Source organism: Carassius auratus, chromosome 25 (genome assembly GCF_003368295.1).
Source record: "Carassius auratus strain Wakin chromosome 25, ASM336829v1, whole genome shotgun sequence".
Lineage (NCBI taxonomy): Eukaryota > Metazoa > Chordata > Actinopteri > Cypriniformes > Cyprinidae > Carassius > Carassius auratus.
Genome location: NC_039267.1, coordinates 400,301 through 427,811, shown reverse-complemented (window position 1 = coordinate 427,811; position 27,511 = coordinate 400,301). Strand labels below are relative to the sequence as shown.

Here is a 27,511-nt window from a genome sequence, read left to right as displayed (position 1 = left end):
TTAACACAGCCAGATGTTTCTTTGTCTCTGCAGCCTCAAGCTCTCTTTTTCTCGCCTGCATCCTCCCAAACAATCCATGCAGTGTGTCGTGGGAAGAACAGGCGTGTTGTTCAGGTTAAACAGAGAAAAAAAGAGAGCCAGAGAAAGTGAGAGAGAGAGAAAGATGCTCCAGCTGTGACTAAAAACAACAAAACTGCATTTGATTGGGAGGGGGTTGGATGGACACAGGGTCATTGTTTGTAAAGAGGTCGCAGATAAAGAGACGAGAGAAACAGATCACTCAGCTCATGCAGTGATAAATGATGGCGTTACACCTCATTCATTCACAATCCCTAAACCAAGACTGATTTGATGCCGCAATATTTTTAAGACTGAATCATGAAAAACTGCATGAAAAGATACGAATGTGCCATATTATCATTATACCTTACAAAATCTTTATGTGTAGTTTTTGCAAGCAAAGTTTTGTGCACTTCATTAAAGTAACAAAAATAAGTAAAATAAAATTTGAAAAAGCTGTAGTATATGATGGTATCATGCTCAATTTCAAAATTCAAATACCATGGTATTCTTACATGTATATGATAAATTAACTAATAAATGGTGGTAAAACAATTTTCATTCAGAATATCTAATAAATTTCACAAATAATTGCAAAGAAACACTGAATCAAACATGAAATTTTAAAGTATGAAGGCTGGAATATTTTATATGTAGCTTATTATAGTGTAAAATGTATTTTTTTATTTTTTATTTACAACTTCAAAAAATATTTTTTCAAAGTGTGCCATGGTATTTATAAAAATTAAAAGTATCTAGAATCAGTTTAACAATTTACAGCTATCATTTGTCCTTGCAAATGTTGCAAAACAACAACAACAAAACAACAACAAAAACTGCCAGTTAGCCTTCATGTCTTGTGATATGTTTATGGGCAACAATGAGTAATTTACTCTAGAGAAGTAATTAATGATTACATCTTTAACAGTTTAATTAGATTACTGTACTAATTAGGTATTATTAAGGTATTACTAATTATAAGCTAGTTTCTAAATCCCATATCAGCCTCCACAATGACAGACATAAACTGCTATTTTAATTCTTTAGGCGAAAATAAAATTACACAAATTATTGATTTAAGTATTTACATTTAAAAAGTAACATTAAAAACATAAGTTAGATATTGGATATGGATGTAAAATCCACTATTGCTTTATATTTAATTGTTATAGCCTCTAGCCATCTATAGCCTATTCAGAAGTAGGCTAATTCAATTGCAGAAAACGTATAAAACGTAAGAATAATCCCTTACGGTTTTAAAGGAAAATACACTTGATTTCAGTAATGAATCCCTTTAGTAGCCTTATACATTTGACCCAACACTGGTTCATGTGTCTGCTTAAGTTTCTTTGTCTATTTTCTGCGTTTTTGAGTCAAATGCTCTTTTGCATCAATGTCGGAGTTGTAATTTAACGGGAAATCATAGATTTGAGAAGACATGCTTCACGTAGTTGGCCTTTCATAACACAGTCATATATTTCTACGTCTAAACCGGATTGTAAATCCTTGTTAAATCTAGTTTTTGGGGGTAGCCTACATTTGTCTTTCCTCTCGCGCTCACTCGTCGAGCGCGCGCGCACTGCCCGAGTGGAGCGAGAGCGCGCAGAGAGGACGTTGAGCGCGTTTCACAGAAAGAGTCTCGAGCGCAGAACCTGCTCACAGGATAATTTTTATAATATAATAAATTATGTTCTCTAACTTCAAATGATTATTTCTCATGAAAAACGTTTGTAATTATGTATCGCGGTAATAGATAAACGAAATCTTCGGGGGAAACTGGAATATGCCTCCACCTGACATCCAAAGGTAACATCTCCTCAGAAAACGAATTTGTATTTTCCGCGAGAAACTGAAACAAGTGAGCGGTTTTAAATTATACTAAATAATAATCCAGATGAGATATTGATACTATTCCGGGGAACTCAGTGGCTTGTTAGTAGACTATATAAAGATCATTGTTCGTCAAGTTGGGATGATGAGAGTCTGAAGCGCACGCGACTCCCGCCGCTCCGTCCGTTCATGTTCATGGAGTTTAAACGCGGGAGCCGCTAGAATGGAAACCGTGATTGATGAAACGGAGGCCTTACAAAGATTCTTCGAAGGTAAGACAGTTTATCGATCACCTGTCGATGTGACAGTTCAACTAGTTTAAAAAGATTTCGATTCATTGATGTATGGTAATACCATGGTACTAGTAATAGTTGCCATACTTAGTTTAAGAGGCTGATTTTAATATACGACCCTGGATCACAAAACCAATGGGGGGGGGGGGGGTGATTTTGAGACCATCTGAATGCTGAATAAACAATATTCCCATATGGTTTGTTAGGATAGGACAATATTTGGACATCTGCAATCTGTCAAATTTGCATCCGGGTGCAAAACAGACAAACAAAAAAAAAAAACATCAACAACAACAAAGAAAATCGACTTTAAAGTTGTCCAAATGAAGTTCTTAGCACTGCATATTACTGATCAAAAATTAAGTTTTGATATATTTACAGTAGGAAAGTAAAAAAATATCTTCATTGAACACGGTCTTTACTTAATTTCCTACTGATTTTTGGTGTAAAAGAAAAATCGATAATTTTGACCCATGCAATGTATCGTTGGCTATTGCTACAAATATACCTGTGCTACTTATGACTGTTTTTTTGTTCCAGGGTCACATATATTTAAATCAACCTGACTAGGTTACATCTGTAGAAGTAAGCGATCGTCACATCAAGTAGAAATATATATATATATATATATATATATATATATATATATATATATATATATATATATATATATATATATATATATATATATAAACATGATTTATGTCCAAAAACGTGGTATTACCATACGTTGATAGAACTTGGTATTGTTTTGGTATATATCCAAAAACATGCTGGTACTTTTTGTTGCTTTTTACTTGTGATGAAATTAAAATTTTATTATACTGTGTATGCTTACTTATATTATATATTACATCAAAACATCATAGCATTTTTTTCTATTTACCTGAAACAATACAGAGAAAACCCTCTAGTTAGTGATAATGGTTGTTTTTGAATGTACTGCACTTATTTCCCAATTTTCCTACAGCTAAAGCTCAGTTTCAATACATTTTCCAGATAAGGTTCTTGCTAACGTCAGTTGTTTTCCAATGTGTTGGTAGGTATTTTACCACCACGTGTCTACTGGTGAAGCTTTTTAAGGACTTGTGTTTTTCAACATTATTCCTGTGTGAGCAGGATTAAACGTGTCATGCTGGATTTGTTTGGGGGGAGAGACACAAAAAGCCACCAATGGGGTCAGACGGGCAGAAGGCAGTGAAGGAATGTTGGGGAAGGGCAGAAAGGTGGAGAGAATCGCAGAGAAAGAGATGATGTACGGAGGCAGGGAGCGAAGGATGGAATCCAGAGGAGAGAGGAGGAGGGGTTTGAGGAGAAACACTGGGAAGGACAGAGGAATGTGATAAATGGTGTGTTTGTAATGGTTAAGACAGACATTGAAAACAGGAGAATTAAAGAGAGAGATGGATTAATGAATAGGCTAGATTGCTGGGAGTGTTGGGCAAGAAAAAATATGAATATATTGAAAACAATGAATCAGATGTGATATCCGCTGATTTGTCTGTGTTGGTGAAAATCAAAGAAAGAAATTTTGAAGATTTTTTGTGCTGTTTAATGACAATTTAATACATGTTAACAACAGTTTTCATTATTATAATGCAAAGGAAAAATCTATTTATTTAATATAATGTTAAAATGCACTATATTTTAATTTTAAAATAGCCTACATCATGGTAGTGTTTACCTTTTAAAAGAGACAGTATTTTTAAATTGCCGTTTGTTTTTGTATATTTTTTTATTACAGTACAATGTGAATAATGACAATTACCAAAAATAGTGATGCATTGCGGACAATCTGATCTTTTTTTAAATTACAGGAATAAGAATCACTATAGTCCGGAGCCAGAGAAGTAACCTGTAGAAGGAAAACAACAATCCGTGCCAACGGTTTTGCAATCCGTCCCCTCCGTTTATAAACCAATCTCACACATTCTTAAACTGTTCCCTCGGTTTAACAAACCGTCCCCACGGATTAATTAACCATACCCATGAATTTCCAATCCGTGCGCTCAGATTTTGTAAACTGTACCTTCAATTATCTGCAAGCATGCTTTTGCAATCCATTTGCTCGGGTTTGTAAAAACAAATCCGTAAGTGTACAAAGCTGAGGGAATGGATTGCGAAACCGTGCGTAAACACAGATTATGAGTTTGAGGGTACGGATTCAAAAACCAAAGGTACGTTTTACAAAATTTGAGTGAAAGGATTGGAAATTTGTGGGTTCGGTTTATTAATCCGTGGGCACGATTTGTTAAACCAAGGGAAAAGTTTAATTTGTGAGTATGGTTCATAAACTGAGGGGACAGATTTAAAAAAAACATCGGCACAGATTCTTTTTCCTCCTACAGGTGACTTCCCAGGCTCCGTACTATTGAGAATAATGAGAATTACAAAAATATCTAGATGTATCACTATTAGGAACTATGAGAATTACAAAAAATACGTGGTTACATTGCAGTAATGACAATTTGACAACTTAAGAAATTACATTAAAATCACTTATGAGAAGAATGAGAACAAAAATATACATTGCAGTAATGACATTATAAGAATCACTTGGTCACTGAAAAGAATCACTTTTTCTCCACTCTTTCTTATCGTCATCTTTCTTTTCTTCAGAAAGATTTGGCTCACCCCTCTGTTTTAACTTTACTGTCCTCTCAGAGTGGTCAAACCCTCTTCTCTGTCATTCATGGCAGATATAAGCCGTAGTTGTTTAATGTCAGGATCTAAGATGAACTGTTTATTTTGGTGGGGTTTTCCAACCATAATTTGTGGCACTTCATTAGGCGTGAGTGTGTTTTCTCAGAGCAGGTGTAATGGTTTGTATATATGACAGCGTTTCACTGTTAACACTGTTGACTTCATTGGAATCTGGAGTTCATGGCCATCAAGCAATGCTCTTTAACGAGAATTTCACATGTTTACATTCTTCAGTCGGGGAGTGAAGCAGACAGCACACCTCTGGTCCCGACCGAAACCCTGCTGCCTCTGAACTAGAGATGATCTGACGTGCTAGAAATCTCAGAGAAAATTCAGGTCTCTGTGTATGACTTGTTTGTGCTTTTGAGAACACTTAGTAAATACTGATTGTGATTCATTCAGATTCTGTTGTCATTTTCTACTTTTTGACCCTCTGTATGTATTTTTGTGATTTAATTAATGGCTTGTTGTGTTTTATAATTGTGCTCCACATCCGCGATTCCCAATGAATGCTCTGTGTTTGTGCTCTGTTTGTTTGTGTTAGTTTGTGTGTTGTGCTGAGGGTATCTTAAATGAACACCCATTGTGGAGTACAGCAACACAAAGCACAAAAGAAGAGGCAGATTGAACAGTTTGTCTGTAGGACTCATTTGACCCTCAGCTGTCCTAAAGGAAAATTTTATTGCTCAGAGGTCACTCTATCAAAGCTTCTTTCATTCAAATATCAACGTTGTCTGGGGTGTTTCCTCTGTCCTAGGAAGAAATAAACAATATAAGGATTTGATGAGAGATGTATGAGTTTATTGAGATTTCTGAGTTTTGACTGAGACTTTGGTGTTTTGGCAAATCTGAAAACAGTTTAGATCTGTGTTTAAATCTCTATGTGCCCCAGAGGAGACATTACTGGGGACTTTTTCTTAGGAGAAACATCAGAGACGCAGATTTTAGGTACATCATTTAAATGTTGATGTCGTGAAGTAACAATTTAGGCTTTTTTTCAATAAAAATAAACTTTTCCTAATTTTCTTTTAACATAACCTGAAGTAAAAATATGAATAATAAGAACTAAATAGACAAAAAAAATGGCAAAACACTGCAAACTAAAACTAAAACTCCATCTAAAATGGAAAGAAAAAATATAAAAATAAAAAACACTTCAGAATATTGATCAAAAGCTACAGTTTAATCAATGAATAGCAATAATTTGTGACTCATCACTAGTATCAATCTGGTGAATTCATTTGAGCATAAACAGAGTACAGAGTAAACAAACAGCCCTGATAAACGGCTTCTGTGTTTTCTTTATTCACAAGGAAGGGTCGGCGATTGAGGGTGTTTAAAGGAATTCTGGGAAACGTTTACTGACTCCTGTTCCTTCAGGTTAAGAGAGGCGTGGATTGGATAGTTTTCAGATATTTACCTAAAGATAACTACCACAGAAACCCCCTGTGACATAAGAGTGCTCAGAAAGCGTTTTTAGCCTGACTGAAAGTAGCCGTAAGCTGCTTACAGAGGGTCTCTAATGCACAGCATCATTCTTGGCATACCTACAACACTATTAAAAAATCAGAATGAGGTGCGAGTAATGTTTCTTTCTCTCTCGTGTCTCTTTTTCGCTATCGCTGCCTCATTCCGACTCCATTAGTGTGACAGTGTGCAGACAGGGCGAGGAAGAGAGATAACAGACAGACGCGCTCACAGATGGACGCACACAACACACACACTCATACATGCTGTGGGTGGGGTGAGATAAGGGCAGGGCACAGGTCATACAAACACACACATGCAACATGCACATGTGTGGGTTTTTGCACACATTAAGCACAAAGCAACTGTGTTGTAAGGAGCTGATTCATCAAAATATTAGCATAGGAGTTGATGTTTTGGTTAATTAGTATTACTCAGTACTTAGATATATGATTACACTGAAACAAGGACACCTTAGAATAAAGTGTAACCCAGTTTTTATATTTACAGTAAATGGGCTTATCATAGGGCCTCCCTATCATAAGAAGTCATGTTTCGCAGGGGATTTGCGAAGAGTCTAAACACGCCACTGCACTTTTTGTGAGAGGATTTGAGCAGGTTAGGTCACATTTAGCCTGATGTCAGTAATTCATGGATCACTTTTGTGTGCAGGTACAGATGGTTCCTGAGGCTGATGTTTGATGGAGGGAATAGTTTGGCCGTTGCGCGTGGTCTCTCTCATGTAACAGTGTATTGCTGTCACTGGAATGCATTGTGTTTGAGCAGCCAGGCCTGGAACATTCACATGCCAGCTCCATTACAACAAACCAAAAATTACACACTTTCCACATTTCAGCTGACTTTGATCCATTTCCCACATGCTTCCGTTTATTGTAAAGTGATTTGTGTGCCGTGTTATTTTAGTATTATATACATACTATAATTAATATATATTTTGAGTTTGTATATTTTTTACATTTTCGTACTTTTTAAAAAAGCATTCGGTCACACTTTATTTTAAGGTCCAATTCTCACTATTAACTAACCATTAACTATGATTTTTGCCTCAGTTAACTCCTAATATACTGCTTATTAATAGTTTATAAGGTAGTTGTTAAGTTTAGGGTATTTGGTAGGATTATAGATGCCATGCATTATACATACTTTATAAGCACTAATAAACAGCCAATATGTTAATAATAGACATGCTTGTAAGCAACTAGTTATTAGTGAGAACTGGACCCTATACTAAAGTGTTACCAAGCATTCATAAATATTTTTGATCAAAAAATATATATAAAAATTTTTTATATAAAGCTAAACAGAAATATATATATATATATATATATATATATATATATATATATATATATATTATTATTTTTTTCTGTTTAGCTTTATATTAATTTCAGTTTAGTTTCACTAGCTAATTGCAATTTATCAATAATTGCAGCTTCAACTAAGTAAAGTTTTTTTTCCCAGTTTAACTTTTTAGTCTAGTGACTCGACATGTTAGTGGAGATTAATCTGGGGTGCTGGGGTTAAAATTGGGCCGAGATCTTGGCAGTGGTGAAGCGTGTGGGACTGTTACTATATTACACCCCTCTGAAAATGTGTCATTCCTTGAATCCCTCATTGTTACCTGACTTTTACATGTTTCCTTTTTCTGCTACCAGGCATGAAGTGCTCTTTAGCACTCTGTTGTTCCCTCTCTTGTGCTCGTGGAGGGTAGGTAAGCTGCTCAGGTCGGCCGGGGCGTTCAGTGCTGGTGGCTGACTAGAACTGTGTGTGGTGGCCTGGTACAGCTCTGTCTCATGACTGAGACCTAATCCTGCATTACAACACACACACACACACACACTCACTTAACCATGGACCTGCCAACTGAGGTCCGAGATGGAAAGGTGTATGTTGTTTGGAGGGATATGAGAGACGTACCGGGTCATATGCACACATCTTCAGTTTTTTAAGTTGTGTCCATCCTAAAACAAAATGCTGTGGCTTCGAGCAGGTACTGTCTCTCTTGATTCTAGAGAATAATTTTTAGTGCCTTTTTTACTGATTGTTGCTGTTTACCTTTCACATTCCAAGACCTCATTAATGTATGTGTGTGCATTCGTGGTAATGTACAAATGTGGGTATTTCTGTGTGAAGACATTTTCATATGTGTGTTGTGTATTTATATGGTCAAAAACAATTTTAAGTTTAATTATTAAGCTTTACCATGTAGCGTATCCAGCAGTATTTGTACTAAAGGCATGAATGATTCTTAAAATTAAAATTAATCAAAATTCTAAATAAAATTATTCTTAACATTTTTTGACTCTTGAATACAATGGAAGATATTTCACAAACCTTTTAATATCATAGAGACTTGGGGGTGGGAACTGTTAAGGTAGTAATATGCCCTAGCCACATCACAGCAAAAACCCTCAGAACACCTTAGAAACTTGATAGCAACCACCTTATCATCATGTTGGCTTTTGGCCTACAAACCAATGTCACGTTTAAAGAGTTTTTTATTTTATTTGTTTATTTGTACAGGGACAACACACAACAACAGTGTTGTGCCAGAGTTAGCTATAAAGCTAATTTGCATCTGCAGTCCCTGGGCAGGATGTTGTTACAAAAAAACAATATTAAGTGACAAACAATACAATACATACAATATTTTTGATAAAAAAAATATATATATATTTCTAGTTGGAACCAGGGTTATTATAGTTTACTCAAAATAAATCTATAAAAAGTTTTAACCGAAATAAAATATTAAAATAAAATAAATAAATATTAAAATAAATAAACTGCAACTAAAATACAAATAAATATATTTAAAAATAATAATAAAAATAAAATGACAAAAAACACAAAACTAAATAACAAAAACTTTGGAATGCAAACAGGCAATACTGTGTATAAGAATATAAACTAATTCAAAATATATTTGAAAACTGTAAAAAATATGTTAATGGTATTTAAATAACACTGGCTGAAACACAAAATAGAAACTTATTTTCATTTTTCGGTTCTCTTGAGCCGGATGACAATATCTATCAAAGTTTTGTCTGATTTCACAGTTCTCGTATCAGGTCAATAATTGTGCAAATGTTTTCCTCTGTAACTGTTTGAATACTCAGATGATTGCTGTATCGTAGGGAATTCTGGGTAGTGTTTACCATTTGATAATGTAATGGACTTCGCTCTATTATACTTAACTCTGGTGCGAATTAGAGCTTAATGATTAACATTATGGATATACCGATTAATGTGAGCCGGTTAAAATAAATTGATTTAAATATGTGATGATTCATATCAGTGGAGATGCTAAACAAAATCACATTTTAGTTAGGGGTAGGAGTTTATATGAATGTATGTTTTGTGGGAACTTGCTGTCTTTCTTTTCATCTTGCCTCTGTATAATGCATATTAAAGTTCATAAGTGCAGCACTGCTTTGTTTACAGCGGAAACCAAGGAAATGTTTTAAAGCCACCTGCTGGCAGAGAGTGAATCTGTGTCTCGTTCAGCTCGTCTGCTGTTTCTGTTTCATGCAAATATTTTTTATGTATAGTTTCACAAAACTGAAGTCAGACCATTCTGTTTTTGCAAAATTATACAATCTAATTTAGATTAAAATCATTAATGGAATCGTAAATTGAGTGACTCGTTACATCCCTAACTAACATGTTTAAGAAGTCACATGCAATGATCAGTTTCACAGGCAGAGATGTAGAGAAACAGAGCGTGTATGTATGTGTAAAGTACAGAGGGAGAGAAGAGAGATAGAGGGAGAGAGATATACATGGAGACAGAGGAAGGGATGTGTGCTATATTGTTGTCTGTGATTAATGAGCTCTCCAGGGAGTGGCTTTATTTTGGCCCCTCGGTGATGCCAAATGCTTTAGTTCAGAATCATCAGTTCTTCATACGAAACCTTCTTGAAATGACAAACAGGAAACAAATCGAAAGCTTTTTAAGTTCAGTTACAGTGTGTTTGAAAGAAGTCTCTTCTTCTCACCAAGGCTGCATTTGTTTAATAAAAATACAGTCAACAATATATTGTGAAATAATATTACAATTTAAAATAACTGTTCAATAACTGTTGAATTTGTATATTTTTCAACAAATAATTTCTCATGATCAAAGCTGAATTTTCAGCATCATTACTCCTTCAGCCTTCAGTGTCACATGATCTTCAGAAATCATTCTAATAATATGATTTTCTGAAGAAACATTATTATCCTATTGAAATCAGATCATGTTTTTATCAGGATTCTTTGATGACTAGAAAAGTTCAAAAGACAAGTATTTATTGAAAAAGAAATGTCACATTTGACTGATCTAATGCATTGTTGCTGAATACAAGTTTAATTTTTTTTAAGCACTGACTTCATATTTTGTAAAAAGTGTAATAGTGTAAGTGGTGTAAATAGTACATATTTCTGAACAAAATAAATATTAATATTGTAGAGCTGAAATATCAGCTTCATAAATGTTTGAATATTGAAATTACATTAAACTATCAACTTCATTAACTGAGTTTTGTTTAGCTGTGTTAAGCCAGACTGTGTTTAGTTGTGTTTAAATAAGCTTTGAATTGTTTAAAAAGAGTTGAGATGAGTTGAACTGTGCCATTTTGAGTTTATTTAGTAGTGCTTTAAAGATTGAAACAAGCACATGAAATTAATCTCTCAACACTGAACAAATATCAGCTCGTTTCAACACAAAATCAGCAGTAGTGAATAAGGAAAAAGGGTTGTGAGCTTGCAGAATTAACTCAGTGTGAATTATTTCTCTGTATAACAGGTGACAATACATCTTTAAGGCTCTTCACAGAGCATGAGCACACATTCACAAGTACTCTGAACATGATCATTGTTGGAAAAAAAACATTTTACAAACGGTACAAAGAATGATTTCTCATTAGTTTGTTAAAATCACCACCTCTATTTTTTTGTCCAACAACAAGGCTCTCTCACCCTCTCTCCTCCTCTGCTCCCCCACTCTTGTTCCCGTCAGTCAATCTTGCAGCCGTTATCAGCAGTGGCCTGGCAGATTTAATGCAGGAGGATGGAAACATCTGGATCTTATTTAGTAAAATCATCCCTCTCGGTTTCTCTCTGCCCTGTTGGCACACTCATAAAACTATCCGAGCAGAGACCCCAACCGCTGCACCTCCAAACATTACTTCAGCGCTGGTTGAAGTTTCATCACTCATTTTTAATAGAAAAAATACATATTTGGATTTTTATACTTAGAAGGTTAAGCACAGTTGCTATCACTCAAATGGCTTAAGGAAAGTGTTTGCTTTGATTCTTGGATTATACCTGGTGTAAACATACACTGACAGATTTATAAATAGATCAGTCTGCGTAAACTCACATACACAGAATTGAACCATGACATTTCACAGGTGGATCAAACCTGTTCATTGGTCACAATGACAAGTTGTTTTGGGATATTTTGTGAGTCAGGATTGTGTTGGCTTTCTGTAAATGGTGCCGTCTAGGTCGGGATATCCACTGGGGTGGGATGTGAACCCTCTCCAGCTGAGGGAGGCTGATGGACCAGAGAGTTTTCCCAACACTAACACTGGAATTCTTCACATTCCGTCTTCGTTAGTGGCCTAATCTATCAAAGAGAGAGAGAGGGGTTTAGTGGGGGTCTCTACATTATTGACCACACCTCCACCTGACCTTGGGCTGAATCCCCTCATTCTCTTCATCCTTTGCTTTCTTGCCTTGCTTGCTTTGTGTAATTTGCATATCTGTATCTTTTTTGTGTATTTATTTATGCATTTTGCAAAGCAATTTGCAAAAGAGAAATAAGACTACTTTGTAATTTCAGTATCAGGATTTTTGGTTGTAATGTGGTTATGAAAATACATATATATATATATATATATATATATATATATATATATATATATATATATATATATATATATATATATATATATAGTAATATGTTAGCAATATATATATATATTCTGTGGGGTATGATTTTTAATATTCTTTTTTTTTTATATTCTTTTCATTCATCAATCATCCCATACTCAGAATTCGTTGTCTGTATTTAACCCATCCAAAGTGCACACACACAGCAGTGAACACACACACTGTAAACACACACCCAGATATTGCATATTTTACAGAATATACAGCATGTTATTTACATTTACACCTAAGGAAAAAGGATTTTCATTTGTTTTTTATTAATATTTTATTTCTTTTTTTTTTTTACAAAAATAATTTTAAAATACATTAAATAAAAACAAAAACAAATACTAAATTATTAATAAAAATATAAAAAAATGTTATGTTAACTTTTATATGAGTTCATAATGTGCAATAATAGCTATAGATTTTACAAGATATAATTTTTGACAAGTGCTTGTATTTAGTGTTGAATCTACTGCACAACGTGATAGACAAAAAATCATGTTCTGAAAATTACATGTATTATATATTTTATATATTTGTTGTATTTACATTTTTTACCCAAAAAGCATGCACATACCCTTTTTTACATTTATTATACAATGCATAAAGAGAAAGACTATGCAAGAGATTATGCAATAAAAGGTGCTTTATTTGGCTTGAGTGTGCAGGGTCAGTCGGCCTGGTTGCAGTGGTGTGATTACAGTCATTGGTCATGTGTTGGAGATTTGGAAAGATTTGGTAAAGAGGTGAAGAAGGGGGCAGATGCATAGAGAGGTATGGATGGGAGGATAGAGAATCATGCACAATAAAAGAAAACATTCTTCGCAAGTGACCTTCTTTTTTTGGAGTTTTGGAGTGTCTATAACCTCTAAGACATTTATGTTTACATGGACCTCATCTGTGATGCCTAGTACCCGTTTGTCATCAGTCTTGCTGTTAAACAAGCAAACAAATGATCAGAAGTGTTGCAAGTGTTGTGAAACTGTTATTTTATCACTGTAGAAACGGTGCGTAGGAACACGATACTCATCCTCCTTTCTCACTCTCTTCTTCTACCTTTCTGTGTCTCTCTCCCTCTACTTCCATTGCAGGTCATGATATTAACAGCTCTTTGGAGCCAACAAACTTTGACACAAGTATCCTGGAGGAATACATCAGCAAAGAGGACGACAGCACTGACATGTGAGAATCTGGAAACAGCTTGTACCACTCACTAATCCAAATTTCTTCTGGTGATGTTGATGATAATAAATCAAGTCAGCTATCAGATGGTGATTTGTTTTTTCTCCTCTAGTTGTTTCACAGAGGTCCATAGCACACCGGGACCCCATTATCCCTCGCCTCAGGCCGGGGCATCCTCCTCAGGAGGGGTAGGGTGTGGCGTGAGCCCCCCCATCCCGCTGCGCCAGGGCACCGTCCCGTCTCTGTCCCAGCCCTGCCAGAACCCCTACCCGCCTCCACCACTGCTAGGCCACCTCAGACACAACTACTCCTGCCTGGGGCAACAGCAGAGCCAAACACCCCAACACCAACAGCCACACATCAAACCAGACCAGTGCGGACAGTACGCACCAGGGTAAGAGAAAACGCATAAAGGACCAAATATGGTGAAATATGTCAACAGATGGATTTTTTTCTATTTTTTTTTCTGAATTCAGACAATGTTATTTTTATGGAAAGATACAATGTTAACAGAAAAAAAGGCACCACCCCCTAAACCTAACTGTCAATGGATCATAAGCAGATTGTATGAAAACGTACAAATTCATAGAATAATTTTATATATATTATTTTACAACAGATTTTTATGATTGTTATTCCAATTAATTAATGCAAATAAAAACTACAACTATTTATTATTATTATTATTATTATTGTCATTTTAACATTTCAATTTAGATTAGCGTTAGATTGTTAAAAAGATTAATAATGATTTATTTATTTATATAATTTTCATTCATCCTGCAGACGGATTGGAAATTTGCTGAAGACTGAGAAAAAGGCTGCAAAAACAAACTAATTCATATATATTAGACACCAATTCACGATAGCATAAAATAGTTATAAATTGTCATGGGCACAATAGCACATTTTCATCAAAATAAGAATCATAGTACAGTTTGTTAAATTTGAGTGGAATATTTTCAAACAGATCATGAAAAACTCCTTTTTTCGAAGTGTCAGTTTCTTGATACATATTTATACAAATTAGCCACCAATTGACAATAACATAAAATCTATAAAAAATTACCGTGAACAAAATAATGCAGCTTCGTTGCAGTTTCAGAATCAGTATGTCACATCTGAGTGACATCTCGCAGGACTGTTCATGGAAGTAATGCGCAACGTAACTAACTATTTTCAAGGTGGTAATTTCTTGAATTTGTAGAATGTGATTTGTACGGTACTTAAATGTATCATATTTTTTAAGTATGTCCAGCCTTGTCAGTGTTCCTAAGTAGATTTAACAAAAGTCTACGAATTTGTGATAATTTAAAATATTTTCAAATCACTATGAGCTTGTGTTGATACATTCAATATACACAATAACGCAGTTTCATCACAATTTCATAATTATAGAATGTCAAATAGTAAGCCACACCCCTTTGATATGCCCCACCTCTTCATTCCATATGACCTCAGATAAACCTCCGCAGCTCAGATAAAGGCTGAGTAAGACAGACGGAGGAGTGAGCCGGGAATAACACTGAGACACAACGAGTCAGGCCTGATAACCTATGAGGAGTTTTGCAATCACTTATGCTGTTTTATAATGTTGACCAAAAGGAGGCAGCAGGTATGCTGTTAGTGAGCTTTCTGATGGGTTTCTAATTAAAACATGATTCTTGTTTAGGAGAGCTGTACTGTTACTAAGTGATCAAGTGATCAAATACACCTAGCAACACATTAAAACTCACACAGAGTACCTTGCAATTGCATAGCAATCACAAACCCCTGACAATCACCCATATTGTCATGTGCATTGTTTGTTTAAAGTGTATAAAATGTATTTAATGTAATTGTTGTTGCAGAACTCTTCCCGAGTCCCCTCCTGACTCCAGTTCAGAGCCATATTCACCCCAGCGAGCCAACGGTAAGTTCAGTCCACCTGAACGGTTTAATGTGAATCGAATTTCAGAAATAATCACGAATGCAAGTTAAAAATTCAAAATAACCAATTAAGAACATACACATAAAATGTTGTGAAGAATACCTCATGACGCATAAATGAAATCAGATAGAAATCAAAATTGAATAAAATGTTAAATGTAACTTAATTTCTGCTTATTTATTTTCCACCTTAGATCCGCACATGCTCAGGACAATGACGCCCGAGAACATGTGTCACATGACCAGTCCTCCGCCTCTTCCCACACACCCTCACTATCCCAGCATGCACCGGGACATGTACCTTAAGCCAGAGACCATGATTTCGCAGTATCCAATTGGTCCAGGCAGTGGCGGAGACATGCAACAGAGTCAGATGCTACATCAACTCCTGCAACATCCACAAGGACCTGAGTAAGAGAAAGAGAATCAGAGGAACATTTTTATGTATTATTTAAACTTACATCTTGATTTATTTGTTATTTTAGCATTTTAATTTAGATAAGAGTTAGATTATTTCAATATATTAATAAAAATTAAGTCATTTAAATATTTTTAAGTAATCTTGCAGCCCCGCTTGTAAGTTTGCTGATGACCCTTATTTGGCCCCTGTTTTATTTTATTTTACAATTCAATTTTTTATTATTTTAATTTCTCATTTATTTTATTTTATTTTATTTAATCAGATTCAGCAACTATTACAATCTCAAAAAAACCTAGTGGTTTGTTAACTTTATTAAATGTGAAAAAAACACTATTTCAATCTTGACTTCATGTGTTTTTTTTATCATTTAAATTTAAAGTATTAATAATAAATAATTAAGTTATCAGGCAGCCTCTTTGGAAGTGTCCTGGGCCTCTTGGTTGAGAACCTCTGCCGTAGAGTTAGAGATGGACCAGCAGTGTCAAAGATCAAACATTTTCCACATCAACAAATGAATGCTCTCTGTTTTTCCAGTGGGATTCCCGTTCATCCAGCAAAGAAGAGAAAACATTCAGGCTCTCCCAACAGCACTCTCAACTCTCAGATCCTCACAGGCATCATCAAACAAGAGCCAGGTACACACACAACACACACACAAGTACCTAAACACAACTGCATTTTCAGCACTACATGGCTATATGTATTTGTGATTTAACAGGTTTGATGCAGGATGCAGAAAACTCATACCTGGATCCAAACTACCAGTGCATAAAGTGGCAGCCGCACCAGCAGAACAAATGGACTACATTATACGACTCCGGTGGAAAAGAGCTGTGGGTGCTGCTCTGGTCTTACACATTTAGATTTATGACAGCAATGAGAAATGCATCGAGGGCGAGAGTGTGTGTTTGGGATTTAATGGGGTATAAGGATGTATCAGGCTGTACTAAAAGAGACAGAAGAGAGAGAGACAGATGGCAGAGGCCAGAGCATTCCTATGAGATGAGCAGCGTGTAGGAGTAAGAGCAAGAGCAGAGTTCTGGCTTACAACAGAGGAATGAGAAATGTACCACAAAAAAGTCCTGATTGTGATATTGATTAAATTAATTACATTAATAATTATTTATAAAATAATTATAATTTATATTAGGAAAAATAATTATGATATATAGGAATAATTATTTCTATTAAAATTTATAAATCTTTTATAAAAATTATTTATAAAAAGTAACATTTTAATTATTATAAAAACAGATGTAGTTACAGTTATATACGATTATAGACGATTACCATTTTTAATAGTATAGAAAATCAATTACATCAATATTCATCACTAAACCCCACTAAACTTTTGAATAACATTGATTGAATTTAATCAAATACATTTATTTAACAATTATTTATAAAAATAGACCAGATAATTAATCTTTATTAGTTCTAATAATTAACATACAGTATATTTTAAATATGACATCATTTAATATAACATTATAAAATAAAATATATTACCAGAAATAGATTTTGTTTCTTTCTTTCTGCCTCTCCAGTCCGATGCCTACATATAGGGTGGACGCAGATAAGGGTTTTAACTTCTCCTTGGCTGATGATGCATTCGTGTGTCAGAAGAAGAACCATTTCCAGGTCACCGTGTACATCGGGATGCCAGGAGATCCCAAATATGTCAAGACCAGCGAGGGGCTACAGCCCATTGAATGCTTTTACCTGAAACTCAATGGGGTCAAGGTGAGCCAGACCACAAGGACACACATCATACTACTACTCCCTATAAACCCTTGCCTGTTCTAGCATGTTTTATCTGTGTCTCTTCCAGTTGGAAGCTATGAATCAGTCCATTAATGTGGAACAGTCTCAGTCTGACCGGAGTAAAAGACCCTTTAAACCAGTATTGTAAGTTTCACATCATATTTGCTAATATTATGTGTTAAGAGTGTGAGTTTGAATTGATCTGTTGACATAAATGTTAACTTTATGCTTTACAGAGTGACATTGCCACCAGAGCAGGTGACTAAAGTAACAGTGGGTCGTCTCCATTTCAGCGAAACTACAGCCAATAACATGAGAAAGAAAGGCAAACCGAACCCCGACCAGAGGTACAATATATAACCATGACAAAGTAAACCTGACCAGGTTTATTTACCACTTCTATCTTCTTTTGACAACATCTGTGTCACCCTCAGGCCATCCAAGACGTAGATTAGTTTGTTTCTTCATCAAATTTAGAGAAATGTAGCATTTCATCAGTTGCTCACCAATGGATCCTCTGCAGTGAATGGGTGCCGTCAGAATGAGACTCCAAACAGCAGATAAACACATCACAATAATCCACACCACTCATCTCCATCAGTTAACATCTTGTAAAGAGGAAAGAGTCCTCTATCCATACTAATGCTGTTTCCAGTGAAAAAGTTGTCTCATCTTAATCAGGAGATAAATATGCAATCACCGTTTACAAACAAAAACAGTCCATAAAATTACTGTATGTTGGAGTATTTTGATGTAAATGGGAAAAAAAAAAGATAAGGACTTTTTCACTGGAGAAAGTGGTATTATAGATGATTGACCCTTATTTCGGCCAGAAGCAAAAAGTTTTAATGATGGATTTGTTTCTTACAAACATGAAGCTTTTTGCTTAACAAAATGTTAACTGATGGACTGGAGTTGTGTGGATTATTGTGATGTTTTATCAGCTGTTTGGACTCTTATTCTGACGGCACCCATTCACTGTAGATGATCCACTGGTGAGCATGTGATATAATGTTACATTTCTCCAAATACTGCCAATTCTGTCCACAGATATTACATAATATCAAAATAACATAATATTTCCCTAAAACTCTTAGGATTGTCCTTTTAAAACACTTATGTTTGTGTAGGTACTTCATGCTGGCAGTAGCTCTTCAGGCTCAGTGTCACAGTCAGTGCTTCACGGTGGCAGCTCAGGTCTCCGAGAGGATCATCGTCAGGGTAACCGCTGTCAGTCTGGTCGTGTCTGACCGACCTCCTCCAATCACAACCTGTTTCTGTGTCAATTATCTACCTCTGACCAATCACTGTTACTCTTACAGTCTAATGATTATGCTGCTGAATGTGTTTGAATTTACTTTTGACATCTTCCAAAAGGATTCGATCTTGTAATGACATTTTTATTCTTATTGAGAAATATTCTGAAGAAACCATAAAACTAAATTTTTGCAACTTAGCAAAATATTTATTTGAAATTTTATGTGTGAATCTGAATTTGCAGTAACACCTTCCCTTCCCAGCCAATTACTTAAATGATTATACTATTACTTAGTTCTTTCTTTCTGTCATTCTCTGTCTCTCAGGCGTCTAACCCGGGTCAATTTGAGAGTGACAGTGAAGTGTTGTGGCAGAGAGGTCAGATGCCCGACTCTGTGTACCATCACGGCCGGATCGGCATCAATACAGACCGGCCAGATGAGGCTCTGGTTGTACACGGCAATGTGAAGGTCATGGGTTCCCTTGTGCATCCTTCTGATATTAGAGCCAAGGAGAATGTGAAGGAGGTACATTTTTATGTGTGTGCATATCTCTCCTTACACCCGCAAAAGGTTTTTTACTTAACCTTTTTGCCGGTTAAGAACCTTTACCAACCATGCAAACATTGTTTTATATTCCTGAACTATTTCCATGTTAATAGAATCATTTAACTGTTTGTATTTGAAAACAGTATATAACATACTTTCTCTCTTTCTTCAGGTAGACACCACTGATAACCTGAGGCGGATTTCCCAAATGAGGCTGGTGCATTATCAGTATAAGCCTGAGTTTGCAGCCACAGTGGGCATTGATGCCACTTCTGAGACCGGTACTGTCTCCACAGATCAATCCTTGTATAAATATCCAGCTGAAGTCATATTTCTCACCAAAATTAAAGGATACAAATATTTTGCATTAAGAAACTGGAGCAGATTTGTAGAGCTATGGAAATCATATAATTTTGTCTCTACAGTAATAAGAATTTGTGTTGGTAAAAAAATATGTTTAACAGTCATGAAAATAATATTACAATGCAAAAAAAGTAAAATAATCTTATTCAAATGCATGCTAAATCAGTGTTATTTACTACTATTTATGTATATTTATTACTATTTAGAATAACAAGCTGTGTGTGATTTCAGGGGTGATCGCTCAGGAGGTCCAGCAGATTCTGCCGGAAGCTGTGAAGGAGGGAGGAGACGTGGTGTGTGCTAACGGAGAGACCATCCCTAATCTGCTGATGGTCAATAAAGTATGAGCACACAAACATATTCTTACAGATGCCCACACAATCTCTCTGCCTCTCTCTCATCTGTGTGTTTGATTCTGCAGGAGCGGATCTTTATGGAGAACGTGGGTGCGGTGAAGGAACTCTGCAAACTCACTGATAATCTGGAGACTCGCATTGATGAGCTTGAACGCTGGAACCGGAAACTCGCCAAACTGCGCCGGCTAGACAGCATGAAGAGCTCTGTCAGCGGAGGCACTGTCAGGTGTGTGCTTATGAAGCTGTGCATTCACACATGCATCTGTTTGAGTAAATTCAAAGTTAGAAAGTCTGAAGAAACATGATCTTTTTTATAGTCAATCAGGAAGCTACTTTAGCAGAACAGGAAGTGGCCCACTCAAGAAAAAAACTGCTAGGCCAGGAAGTAAGGTAAGATTTAAAACAGGCTTCCTGCATACACTTATAGGTAAGTGTAATGAAATTGTGTAATGAAATTCCACTAATGTGATGCAATAGAATCATATTGGATATGAATGAATCACATGGAATGCATTAGAATCATGTGGGACATGATAAATCATTTGAAATGGATATGAATCATTGGATGAGATGGGATTGACATGAAACTTGATAGAAACATATGGAATGCGATGGGACAGAATTATATGGAATAGAATCATATTGGATAAAAGATAATCAATTGAAATGGAGTATAATCAGATTGGATTGGGATAGAATCACATGCAGTGGAGTAGAATAATATACAGTAGGATGGGACAAAAATGATATGGAATATAATAGATTCATAGGATAGGATGTAAGTCATATGGAATAGAGTAGAATCATACTGGATTAGATATAAGCAATATAATCATATGGAGTGAAGTAGAATCAAATTGATTGGGATAGACTCATATGGAATGGAATAGAATAATTTTGGATGGCATAGGATCATATTGGATGGGATAGACTCATATGGAATGGAATGGAATAGAATAATTTTGGATGGGATAGGATCATGTGGAATGGAATAGAATCATTTTGGATGGGATAGAATCATATTGGATGGGATAGACTCATATGGAATGGAATGGAAAAGAATAATTTTGGAAGGGATAGACTCATTTGGAATGGAATAGAATAATTTTGGATGGGACAGAATTATGTGGAATGGAATAGAATCATGTGGAATGGAATCTTATAGACGGTTTCAACGGCAACAACATAAACAAACGTTACTGCGCATGCACGCTTTTGTTGCCCTAACTTAACTTCCGGTAGACTTCCAAATAGAATCAATAACATCCAAGTACCTCTAGAGTAGATCTTTTTTTTGATAAACAAAATATGTTTGCTGCGTAAATCAGGCGGACTTAATGAAAATGCAAATTCATTTTTTGCCAGCAGGAGATGCTTTAAAGCGTGAGAAATAGAGGTTTCCCCAGTAACAGCTGTAAACGAAGCAGAGCTACACTCACAAAAGCTGCTTTATCAGGCATATAACATGCTTCCTTCAGAAATACAGAAACACCTGTGCCTCGTTTTGATATTTAAACATATAAATGTAAGGAATTATTATTATTAAACATGCAGTACTTGCTCATGTTCATTCAATGAAGCCTTTTGGAAAAACTTTGTGTTAAAATCATGACGAGTCTCCACAAATTAAATAAATGTTTGGGAAACACAGCCAGCATCACAACCACCTGACCTCAACTTCAGTTTACAAACAGCATTTGTAGAAGGCACCGCAGTCAGACCGATATACACAACACAGACCGGAAGTTAACTTAGGGCCAGGCGCGTGCGCCCGATGAAACCGTCTATAGAAAGGGATGGAATCATGTGGAATGGAATGGAATAGAAATAGGATAGATTCATAAAAAGGATATGAACTTAAAGAATTGGATTACACAGAATCAGTGGTATATGATGAGATAGAATATAATGGAATAGAATCATTTGGACTGGGATTAAATAAAATTAGATGGGATGAGATGATTGTTGTTGTTTTTGCAGCGGTCCGTCCCGGAGCAGGGCTGCCTGAGTCACAGATTCATGCAGGGCACCATCCTGGCGCTGGTCATCATTATGGCCTTCAGGTGAGAGAGGGAATCATTCACCCCCAGACATTAGAATTAATATTTTGATTGTCTGTTTCATGCTCATTATCATCTCGTTCTGTAGTGTCATCTCCATGTCCATCCTCTATGTGCTCAATCTTCAACACCATGGAAGCAACAGTGATGTTGAGGGGTATGTATGTGTACGGACACCTCTCTTTATCATGCACAGAGGTCTTTCTCTTTATTTCTGTACTCTTTCATCTCCTGCTGCTCATTTTTCTCAATGTGGTTTGTAGCTCTGCGTCCCGCTGCCTTCTCTTCGTCTCTTGGACACCCTTCCTCACTGCAACCGTCACATTCTGTCCATCCTTCTCTCTGCGGTATGCTGTCCTCTTCTCTTTTCTCTGTTTCTCTTTCACTTCATCTTCCCATTTATGACCAAAGGTTTTTCAGTCCTACGTTTCCCCAAAAAAAACTCTTAGGAAAATTGTATTACTCAGAGGTTTTTGAGAAGTCTCTTATGTTCACCAAGGCTGCAATTGTTTGATCAAACTACAGAAAAATCTGTAATATTGTAAAATATTATTACAATTCAAAATAACAGTTGAATGCTTGAATATATATTTTAAAATGTAAGTTAAAATGTAAGTTATTCTGGATCTTCAATAAAAAATCGGAATTTTCATCATCGTTACTCCCGTCTTCAGTGTCATGTGATCCTTCAGAAATCATCCTAATATGCTGATTTACTGCTGAAGGCACATGTATTATTATTATCTATGCTAACAACAGTATTTTGTTGAAACCATGATAATTGTTTCAGGATTCTTTGAAATAGATACAGAAAACTTTTGTTTCGAACTGGTATCTTAGCAAATCTAAATGTTTGAGCCATTTATTCTCAGTTTAATCTCATTCTGCGAGGAACAGATGAAATATTAAAGAGGCCTCATGGGACCTCTCTCTCTGTCTCAGCAGGTCTCGTTCTGTTTTGGGTTTGGCTCGTCAGGCTTCTTTCTCCCCTGCCAGAGTGACCGCATCCACTCTCTCCCCAGGTTTCAGAAAACACACTCATGCTCACAATACATCTGTTGTGTTTTTTTGCAATACACATATGTGGATTATTACTTTCATAGAAGTTCATTATCTGTTTACAGACTCCACCTCCCCATCATTGTCCAATCACCCGCCTTGCTGCCCTCCAACACCTTCCACAACCAACCAATCAGCCACTTTCAGTCTGTTGCCAGGAAACAACCAATCAACTCCAGGTATGACAACAATCACCAGACAAATGACAAATTTTGACAGCCATCAGAGCAGTTACAACAAATGACATGTGAACACTTTTCTATGTACTGCATTATAGATGAAGGCCTATGTTTAATGCATTAATTATGCCTGGTAATGCACCGTATGATCTCATGAATAATTATCATAGATTAAAATAGTTATCTATTAATTTGGAAAGTACAATCCATTAAACAAATAACAAACAAACAACTTCTAATGTAAAAAAAAAAATCTGCAGAAACTAATCCTTTTTTACTTTAGTTACAATTATTTATGAAAAAATTATAATGTACATGATGAATCTCTTTATGATGCATTATACATATAGGTCTTAAATAGTGATACCAGTGACACATTATACAAGAAATTAAAATGTATCTACTTTCTTATTACATGCCTTACTCTATGTTTTTTTTTTTTTGTCTGGTCAAAAAGACCAGTGTTTCAATGGTTGAATTAATGAATCATTTTGAGGAATGAATGAATGAATGAATCAGTGAATTGCCAAATCAATAATATAGTCTCAAAACTCTTCTATGCTGCTCCTTTTGTTGGATTAAATAGAAAAGGCACTCATTCAAACCTTCTCTTCACATACAGTATCACTTCTCTCTCATTGTATCTCTCTCTCTCAGACTCGAGCACTAGTGTTCCCACCCAGACCACTATTAACAAGAAGGCAAAGTCTCGGCCGCTGGACAAAGACAGCCGGAACAAGAACCGTCTGAGTCACACGTCAGCTCCTCTGTTCCTCAGTAAAGGCAAGCGGCCGCCTCAGCCTCCGGATCTGAGCGGAGCAACCAAACGCTTTCCTGGTGGACAACAGCCACCGTCCCGGAGACAGCGCAGTATCAACACACAGGGTACATACACACACACACATATATAAAATGTAAATTTATGATAACACATGAGTTAAGGGACTAATTTTCACTGTTATCTTGTTGCTTATTAACATGCATATTACTAGCATATTGCCTATTTATTATTACTTATAAAGCACATATTAATGTCTTTTTCTGCTTGAGCATATTTTAGATCCCTTAATCCAACCTCATACCTAAACTTACCAACTACAAATAAAACTAGACGTTAAATTAAAATGTATTAGATTTTTTTTTATTAAATAATTTTCTATTATATTTCATTGCTTTTTATAGTTTATTTTTATAATCTATATTTATAATTACAATTTTCTGCATTTGACAGTAGTTTTGACAATATATGTATTTTACTTTGCGATGTTTGAATAGGGTGATATTTTTAATCAAAGAAGCTTTTAAAAAAATGTTGCTCTTAAAAATGTATATGTTTAATTGTTTACATTTTGAAAATATTTGTTTTTCATATTTTTAATTATATTAAATTTTTATGTTTAACAACATTTGTAAATTCTGCCTTTGAAAACAGTATAATTAGCAATAATTAGTATATACATATTTTGTTTTATACACAGATGGAAATCTACCAACGTGTCTGAGCAAACTTCACATCCTCGAGATGGATCAGGAGATCCGAACTCTCGATTGTTCCTCATCCGAGACCTGCAGGTGTGTGTGTTCAGATATAATATCCTCAGATATATATACTGTATATAATATCTCACATAATGGCCTGTTATCATTCAGCATTGAAGAGTTCAGGCTTCTGAGCTGATGTCTTTTATTTGTTTGCAGCTTTACTGTGTTTCTAAACCGAGATAGAAACTCATCTATGTCTTACATTACTCTGCACATGATGTGAGTATAAACATACTCTTGCTCCAGTATTATTGAGAGATTTGCTTTGTAAGAAATTACTCCCCACTGGTGTGATGGTTTTATGTTTTTAAAAGGAATAGATCACTCAATACATAAAAAGCTGAAAATGAACTCACCCTTCAGGTCACTTTTCATAAGGAAAGAATTGGAGAAATTTAGCATTATATCACTTGCTCACCAATGGATCATCTACAGTGAATGGGTGCCGTCAAAATGAGAGTCCAAACAGCTGATAAAAGCATCACAATAATCCACAAGTAAACCTCACCACTCCAGTCCATCAGTTAACGTCTTGTGATGTAGAAGTTACTAGCCAATATAATAATGCTTCATTTCTTCCTCACTTCAACTTCCACGGCACCCATTAACTGCAGAGGATCCATTGGTGAGCAAGTGATATTTAATTTCTCCAAACTTGTTCTGATAAGGAAACCAACTCATCTACATCTAAGATGAGGTAGGGTGAGTAAAAAAAAGGAATGGATGAATTATTTGTTTGAAGTGTTTTGCAGTGTGTCATATTTCAGTATTTCTTCAGTGGCTGTCCTCAGACACATCCACAGATGTCTGGGATAATCCCGAATATCCTCTGACCCTAGAATCACCCCTGATACACTTCTGACTCATCCAGATCTCTTGTTGTCCTTTAAGCTCCTCAGAGGAGGTGTGGGTGTGGCGGTGTGGAGCCACCAGAGGGCGACTCTGTCCAAATCATCCAGAAGCTTCTTTCTCACATGAGCGGAGCACTTATACAGCGGTGAGATTATTGGCCCCAGTTTATATGGTGTTGCACCTGCAGTAACTGAGAATGTCACCTTATAAATATGCTTCGGTTGTCACATGCAAACCTCTTTTCTGACAGGGGACCAGCCACCTGTGGTCACTTCCTGTTATGCCTTTTCAAGAGGTCACCTACCATTTCCGAGTGTCACATTCAGTGAGTGAACTTCACACATGATGGTTCATCTCTTGCTCTTTCAGTGTGTCCTAACCAGACACTGCTTGATTCACATGAACTGTGCAAAAGAATCAGTTCACAAAAATGAATCAGACTTCCCATTTCTGAAAAAGATCAGTCATGCATTTTTATTGTGCATGGTTAAGACTCTGTTTCAGTGTGATATGTAAGTTAACCGTTTAACCTTTCTGTTTCAGAGTCAACCGGGATGTAGCAGTGAAGACGATGTAGTGTCTTCTCGGTGCCCTGAGTACAGTTTCCTCATTCAAACCACATGCTAAGCAGTGTCAAGATTCATGCTATTCAGCTGCGACTTCTCCTGTGTCCACTCGTATCGTCGCCTTAGATTCAAGGACAGTTTTATCTGGGCGAGCTGTTAAAGATGTCCTAACTGTGTTTGTTCTGCGCGTATTTGTTCAAAGCAAAAGGAAAATTTGCATTTTTCAAAAAAAATCACTTTGTCTTAACCTTGATTATATATTCCTGCTTATATACGCTCGTGCACACATACACACGCATACATTTACTTTATTAAAATGCCTTTTGATTTGCCAAGATACAATATGAACAGGTACCAATGAGTTCCTATAAGGACCTTATTTACATTCTTAAAACAGGTTTTTGTGCATGATTCATCAGTGCAGATTATTCCACAGAAATCAGTGCACATTATTTGCATTTTGTTTAAATGTCGTTAAACTGGATTTGTTAACATGTCAACAGTTTAATTAATTTTAAAACAATATTGCACCCAAAAATGAAAGTTTGCTGAAAATACATGTACTCTCAGGCCATTCAAGATGTAAATGAGTTTGTTTCTTCATCAGATTTGGAGAAATGTTGCATTACATCACTTGCTCAGCAATAGATCCTCTGCAGTGAATGGGTGCCGTCAGAAACAGCAGATAAAAACAATACACACTACTCCAGTCCATCAGTTAACATCTTGTGATGTGAAAAGCTGTGTGTTTGTCAGAAACAAATCCATCATGAAGGCATTTTTTACTTTAAAACATTGCTTCCAGCTAAAATATGAATTCATAATATCGCTTTCTCTGTAAAAATGTTGTCTTGTCTGAATCAGGAGCAAAATATGCACACATCAAAAACCATTTACAAGCAAAAACAGTCCAAAGCAGCTCTAAACAAATATTTTGATGGATTTTGATGTGAGAGGATGGTTTTTTTTCACTGGAAGAAGCATCATTATGAATTATGCACTCATATTTTGGTCAGAGCTAACGGTTTAAAGTTAAAATATACTGATGGATTTGTTTCTTACAAACATGCAGCTTTTGGCTTATAACTTGTGGATTATTGTGATGTTTTTAGCAGCTGTTTGGACTCTCATTCTGATGAT

At 35.8% G+C, this 27,511-nt stretch overlaps 1 protein-coding gene across 5 annotated transcripts; it reads left to right on the top strand.

The window, feature by feature from the left end:
- Positions 1–1,636: 1,636 nt before the first annotated feature.
- LOC113042891 (myelin regulatory factor-like) lies at positions 1,637–26,971 on the top strand. Of its 5 annotated transcripts, none has more exons than XM_026201893.1 (27): positions 1,637–2,162; positions 13,385–13,475; positions 13,588–13,869; positions 15,326–15,387; positions 15,599–15,815; positions 16,360–16,460; positions 16,544–16,658; positions 17,373–17,568; positions 17,657–17,733; positions 17,826–17,936; positions 18,720–18,810; positions 19,173–19,373; positions 19,567–19,675; positions 19,989–20,098; positions 20,179–20,339; positions 20,431–20,503; positions 22,094–22,176; positions 22,262–22,330; positions 22,437–22,520; positions 23,116–23,195; positions 23,298–23,411; positions 24,069–24,296; positions 24,890–24,983; positions 25,110–25,172; positions 25,845–25,950; positions 26,056–26,130; positions 26,349–26,971. In XM_026201893.1, exons 1-27 carry the CDS (start codon positions 2,114–2,116, stop codon positions 26,430–26,432), a joined length of 3,126 nt encoding a protein of 1,041 aa, XP_026057678.1. In that variant the 5' UTR covers positions 1,637–2,113; the 3' UTR covers positions 26,433–26,971. The 5 variants fall into 5 exon arrangements, with proteins under 5 accessions (XP_026057678.1, XP_026057677.1, XP_026057676.1 ...); XM_026201892.1 differs by having other exon boundaries at positions 18,720–18,819; positions 23,119–23,195; XM_026201891.1 differs by having other exon boundaries at positions 18,720–18,819.
- Positions 26,972–27,511: the final 540 nt, after the last annotated feature.

What these genes read in the sequence shown, in the direction of transcription:
- LOC113042891 (XM_026201891.1), top strand. Translation starts at nt 2,114, where the DNA reads ATGGAAACCGTGATTGATGAAACGGAGGCCTTACAAAGATTCTTCGAA. An exon ending in CAACATCCACAAGGACCTGA is followed by an intron (nt 15,816 to 16,359) that starts GTAAGAGAAAGA and finishes CTGTTTTTCCAG; the next exon opens with TGGGATTCCCGTTCATCCAG. An exon ending in ATCTGCTGATGGTCAATAAA is followed by an intron (nt 20,099 to 20,178) that starts GTATGAGCACAC and finishes TTGATTCTGCAG; the next exon opens with GAGCGGATCTTTATGGAGAA.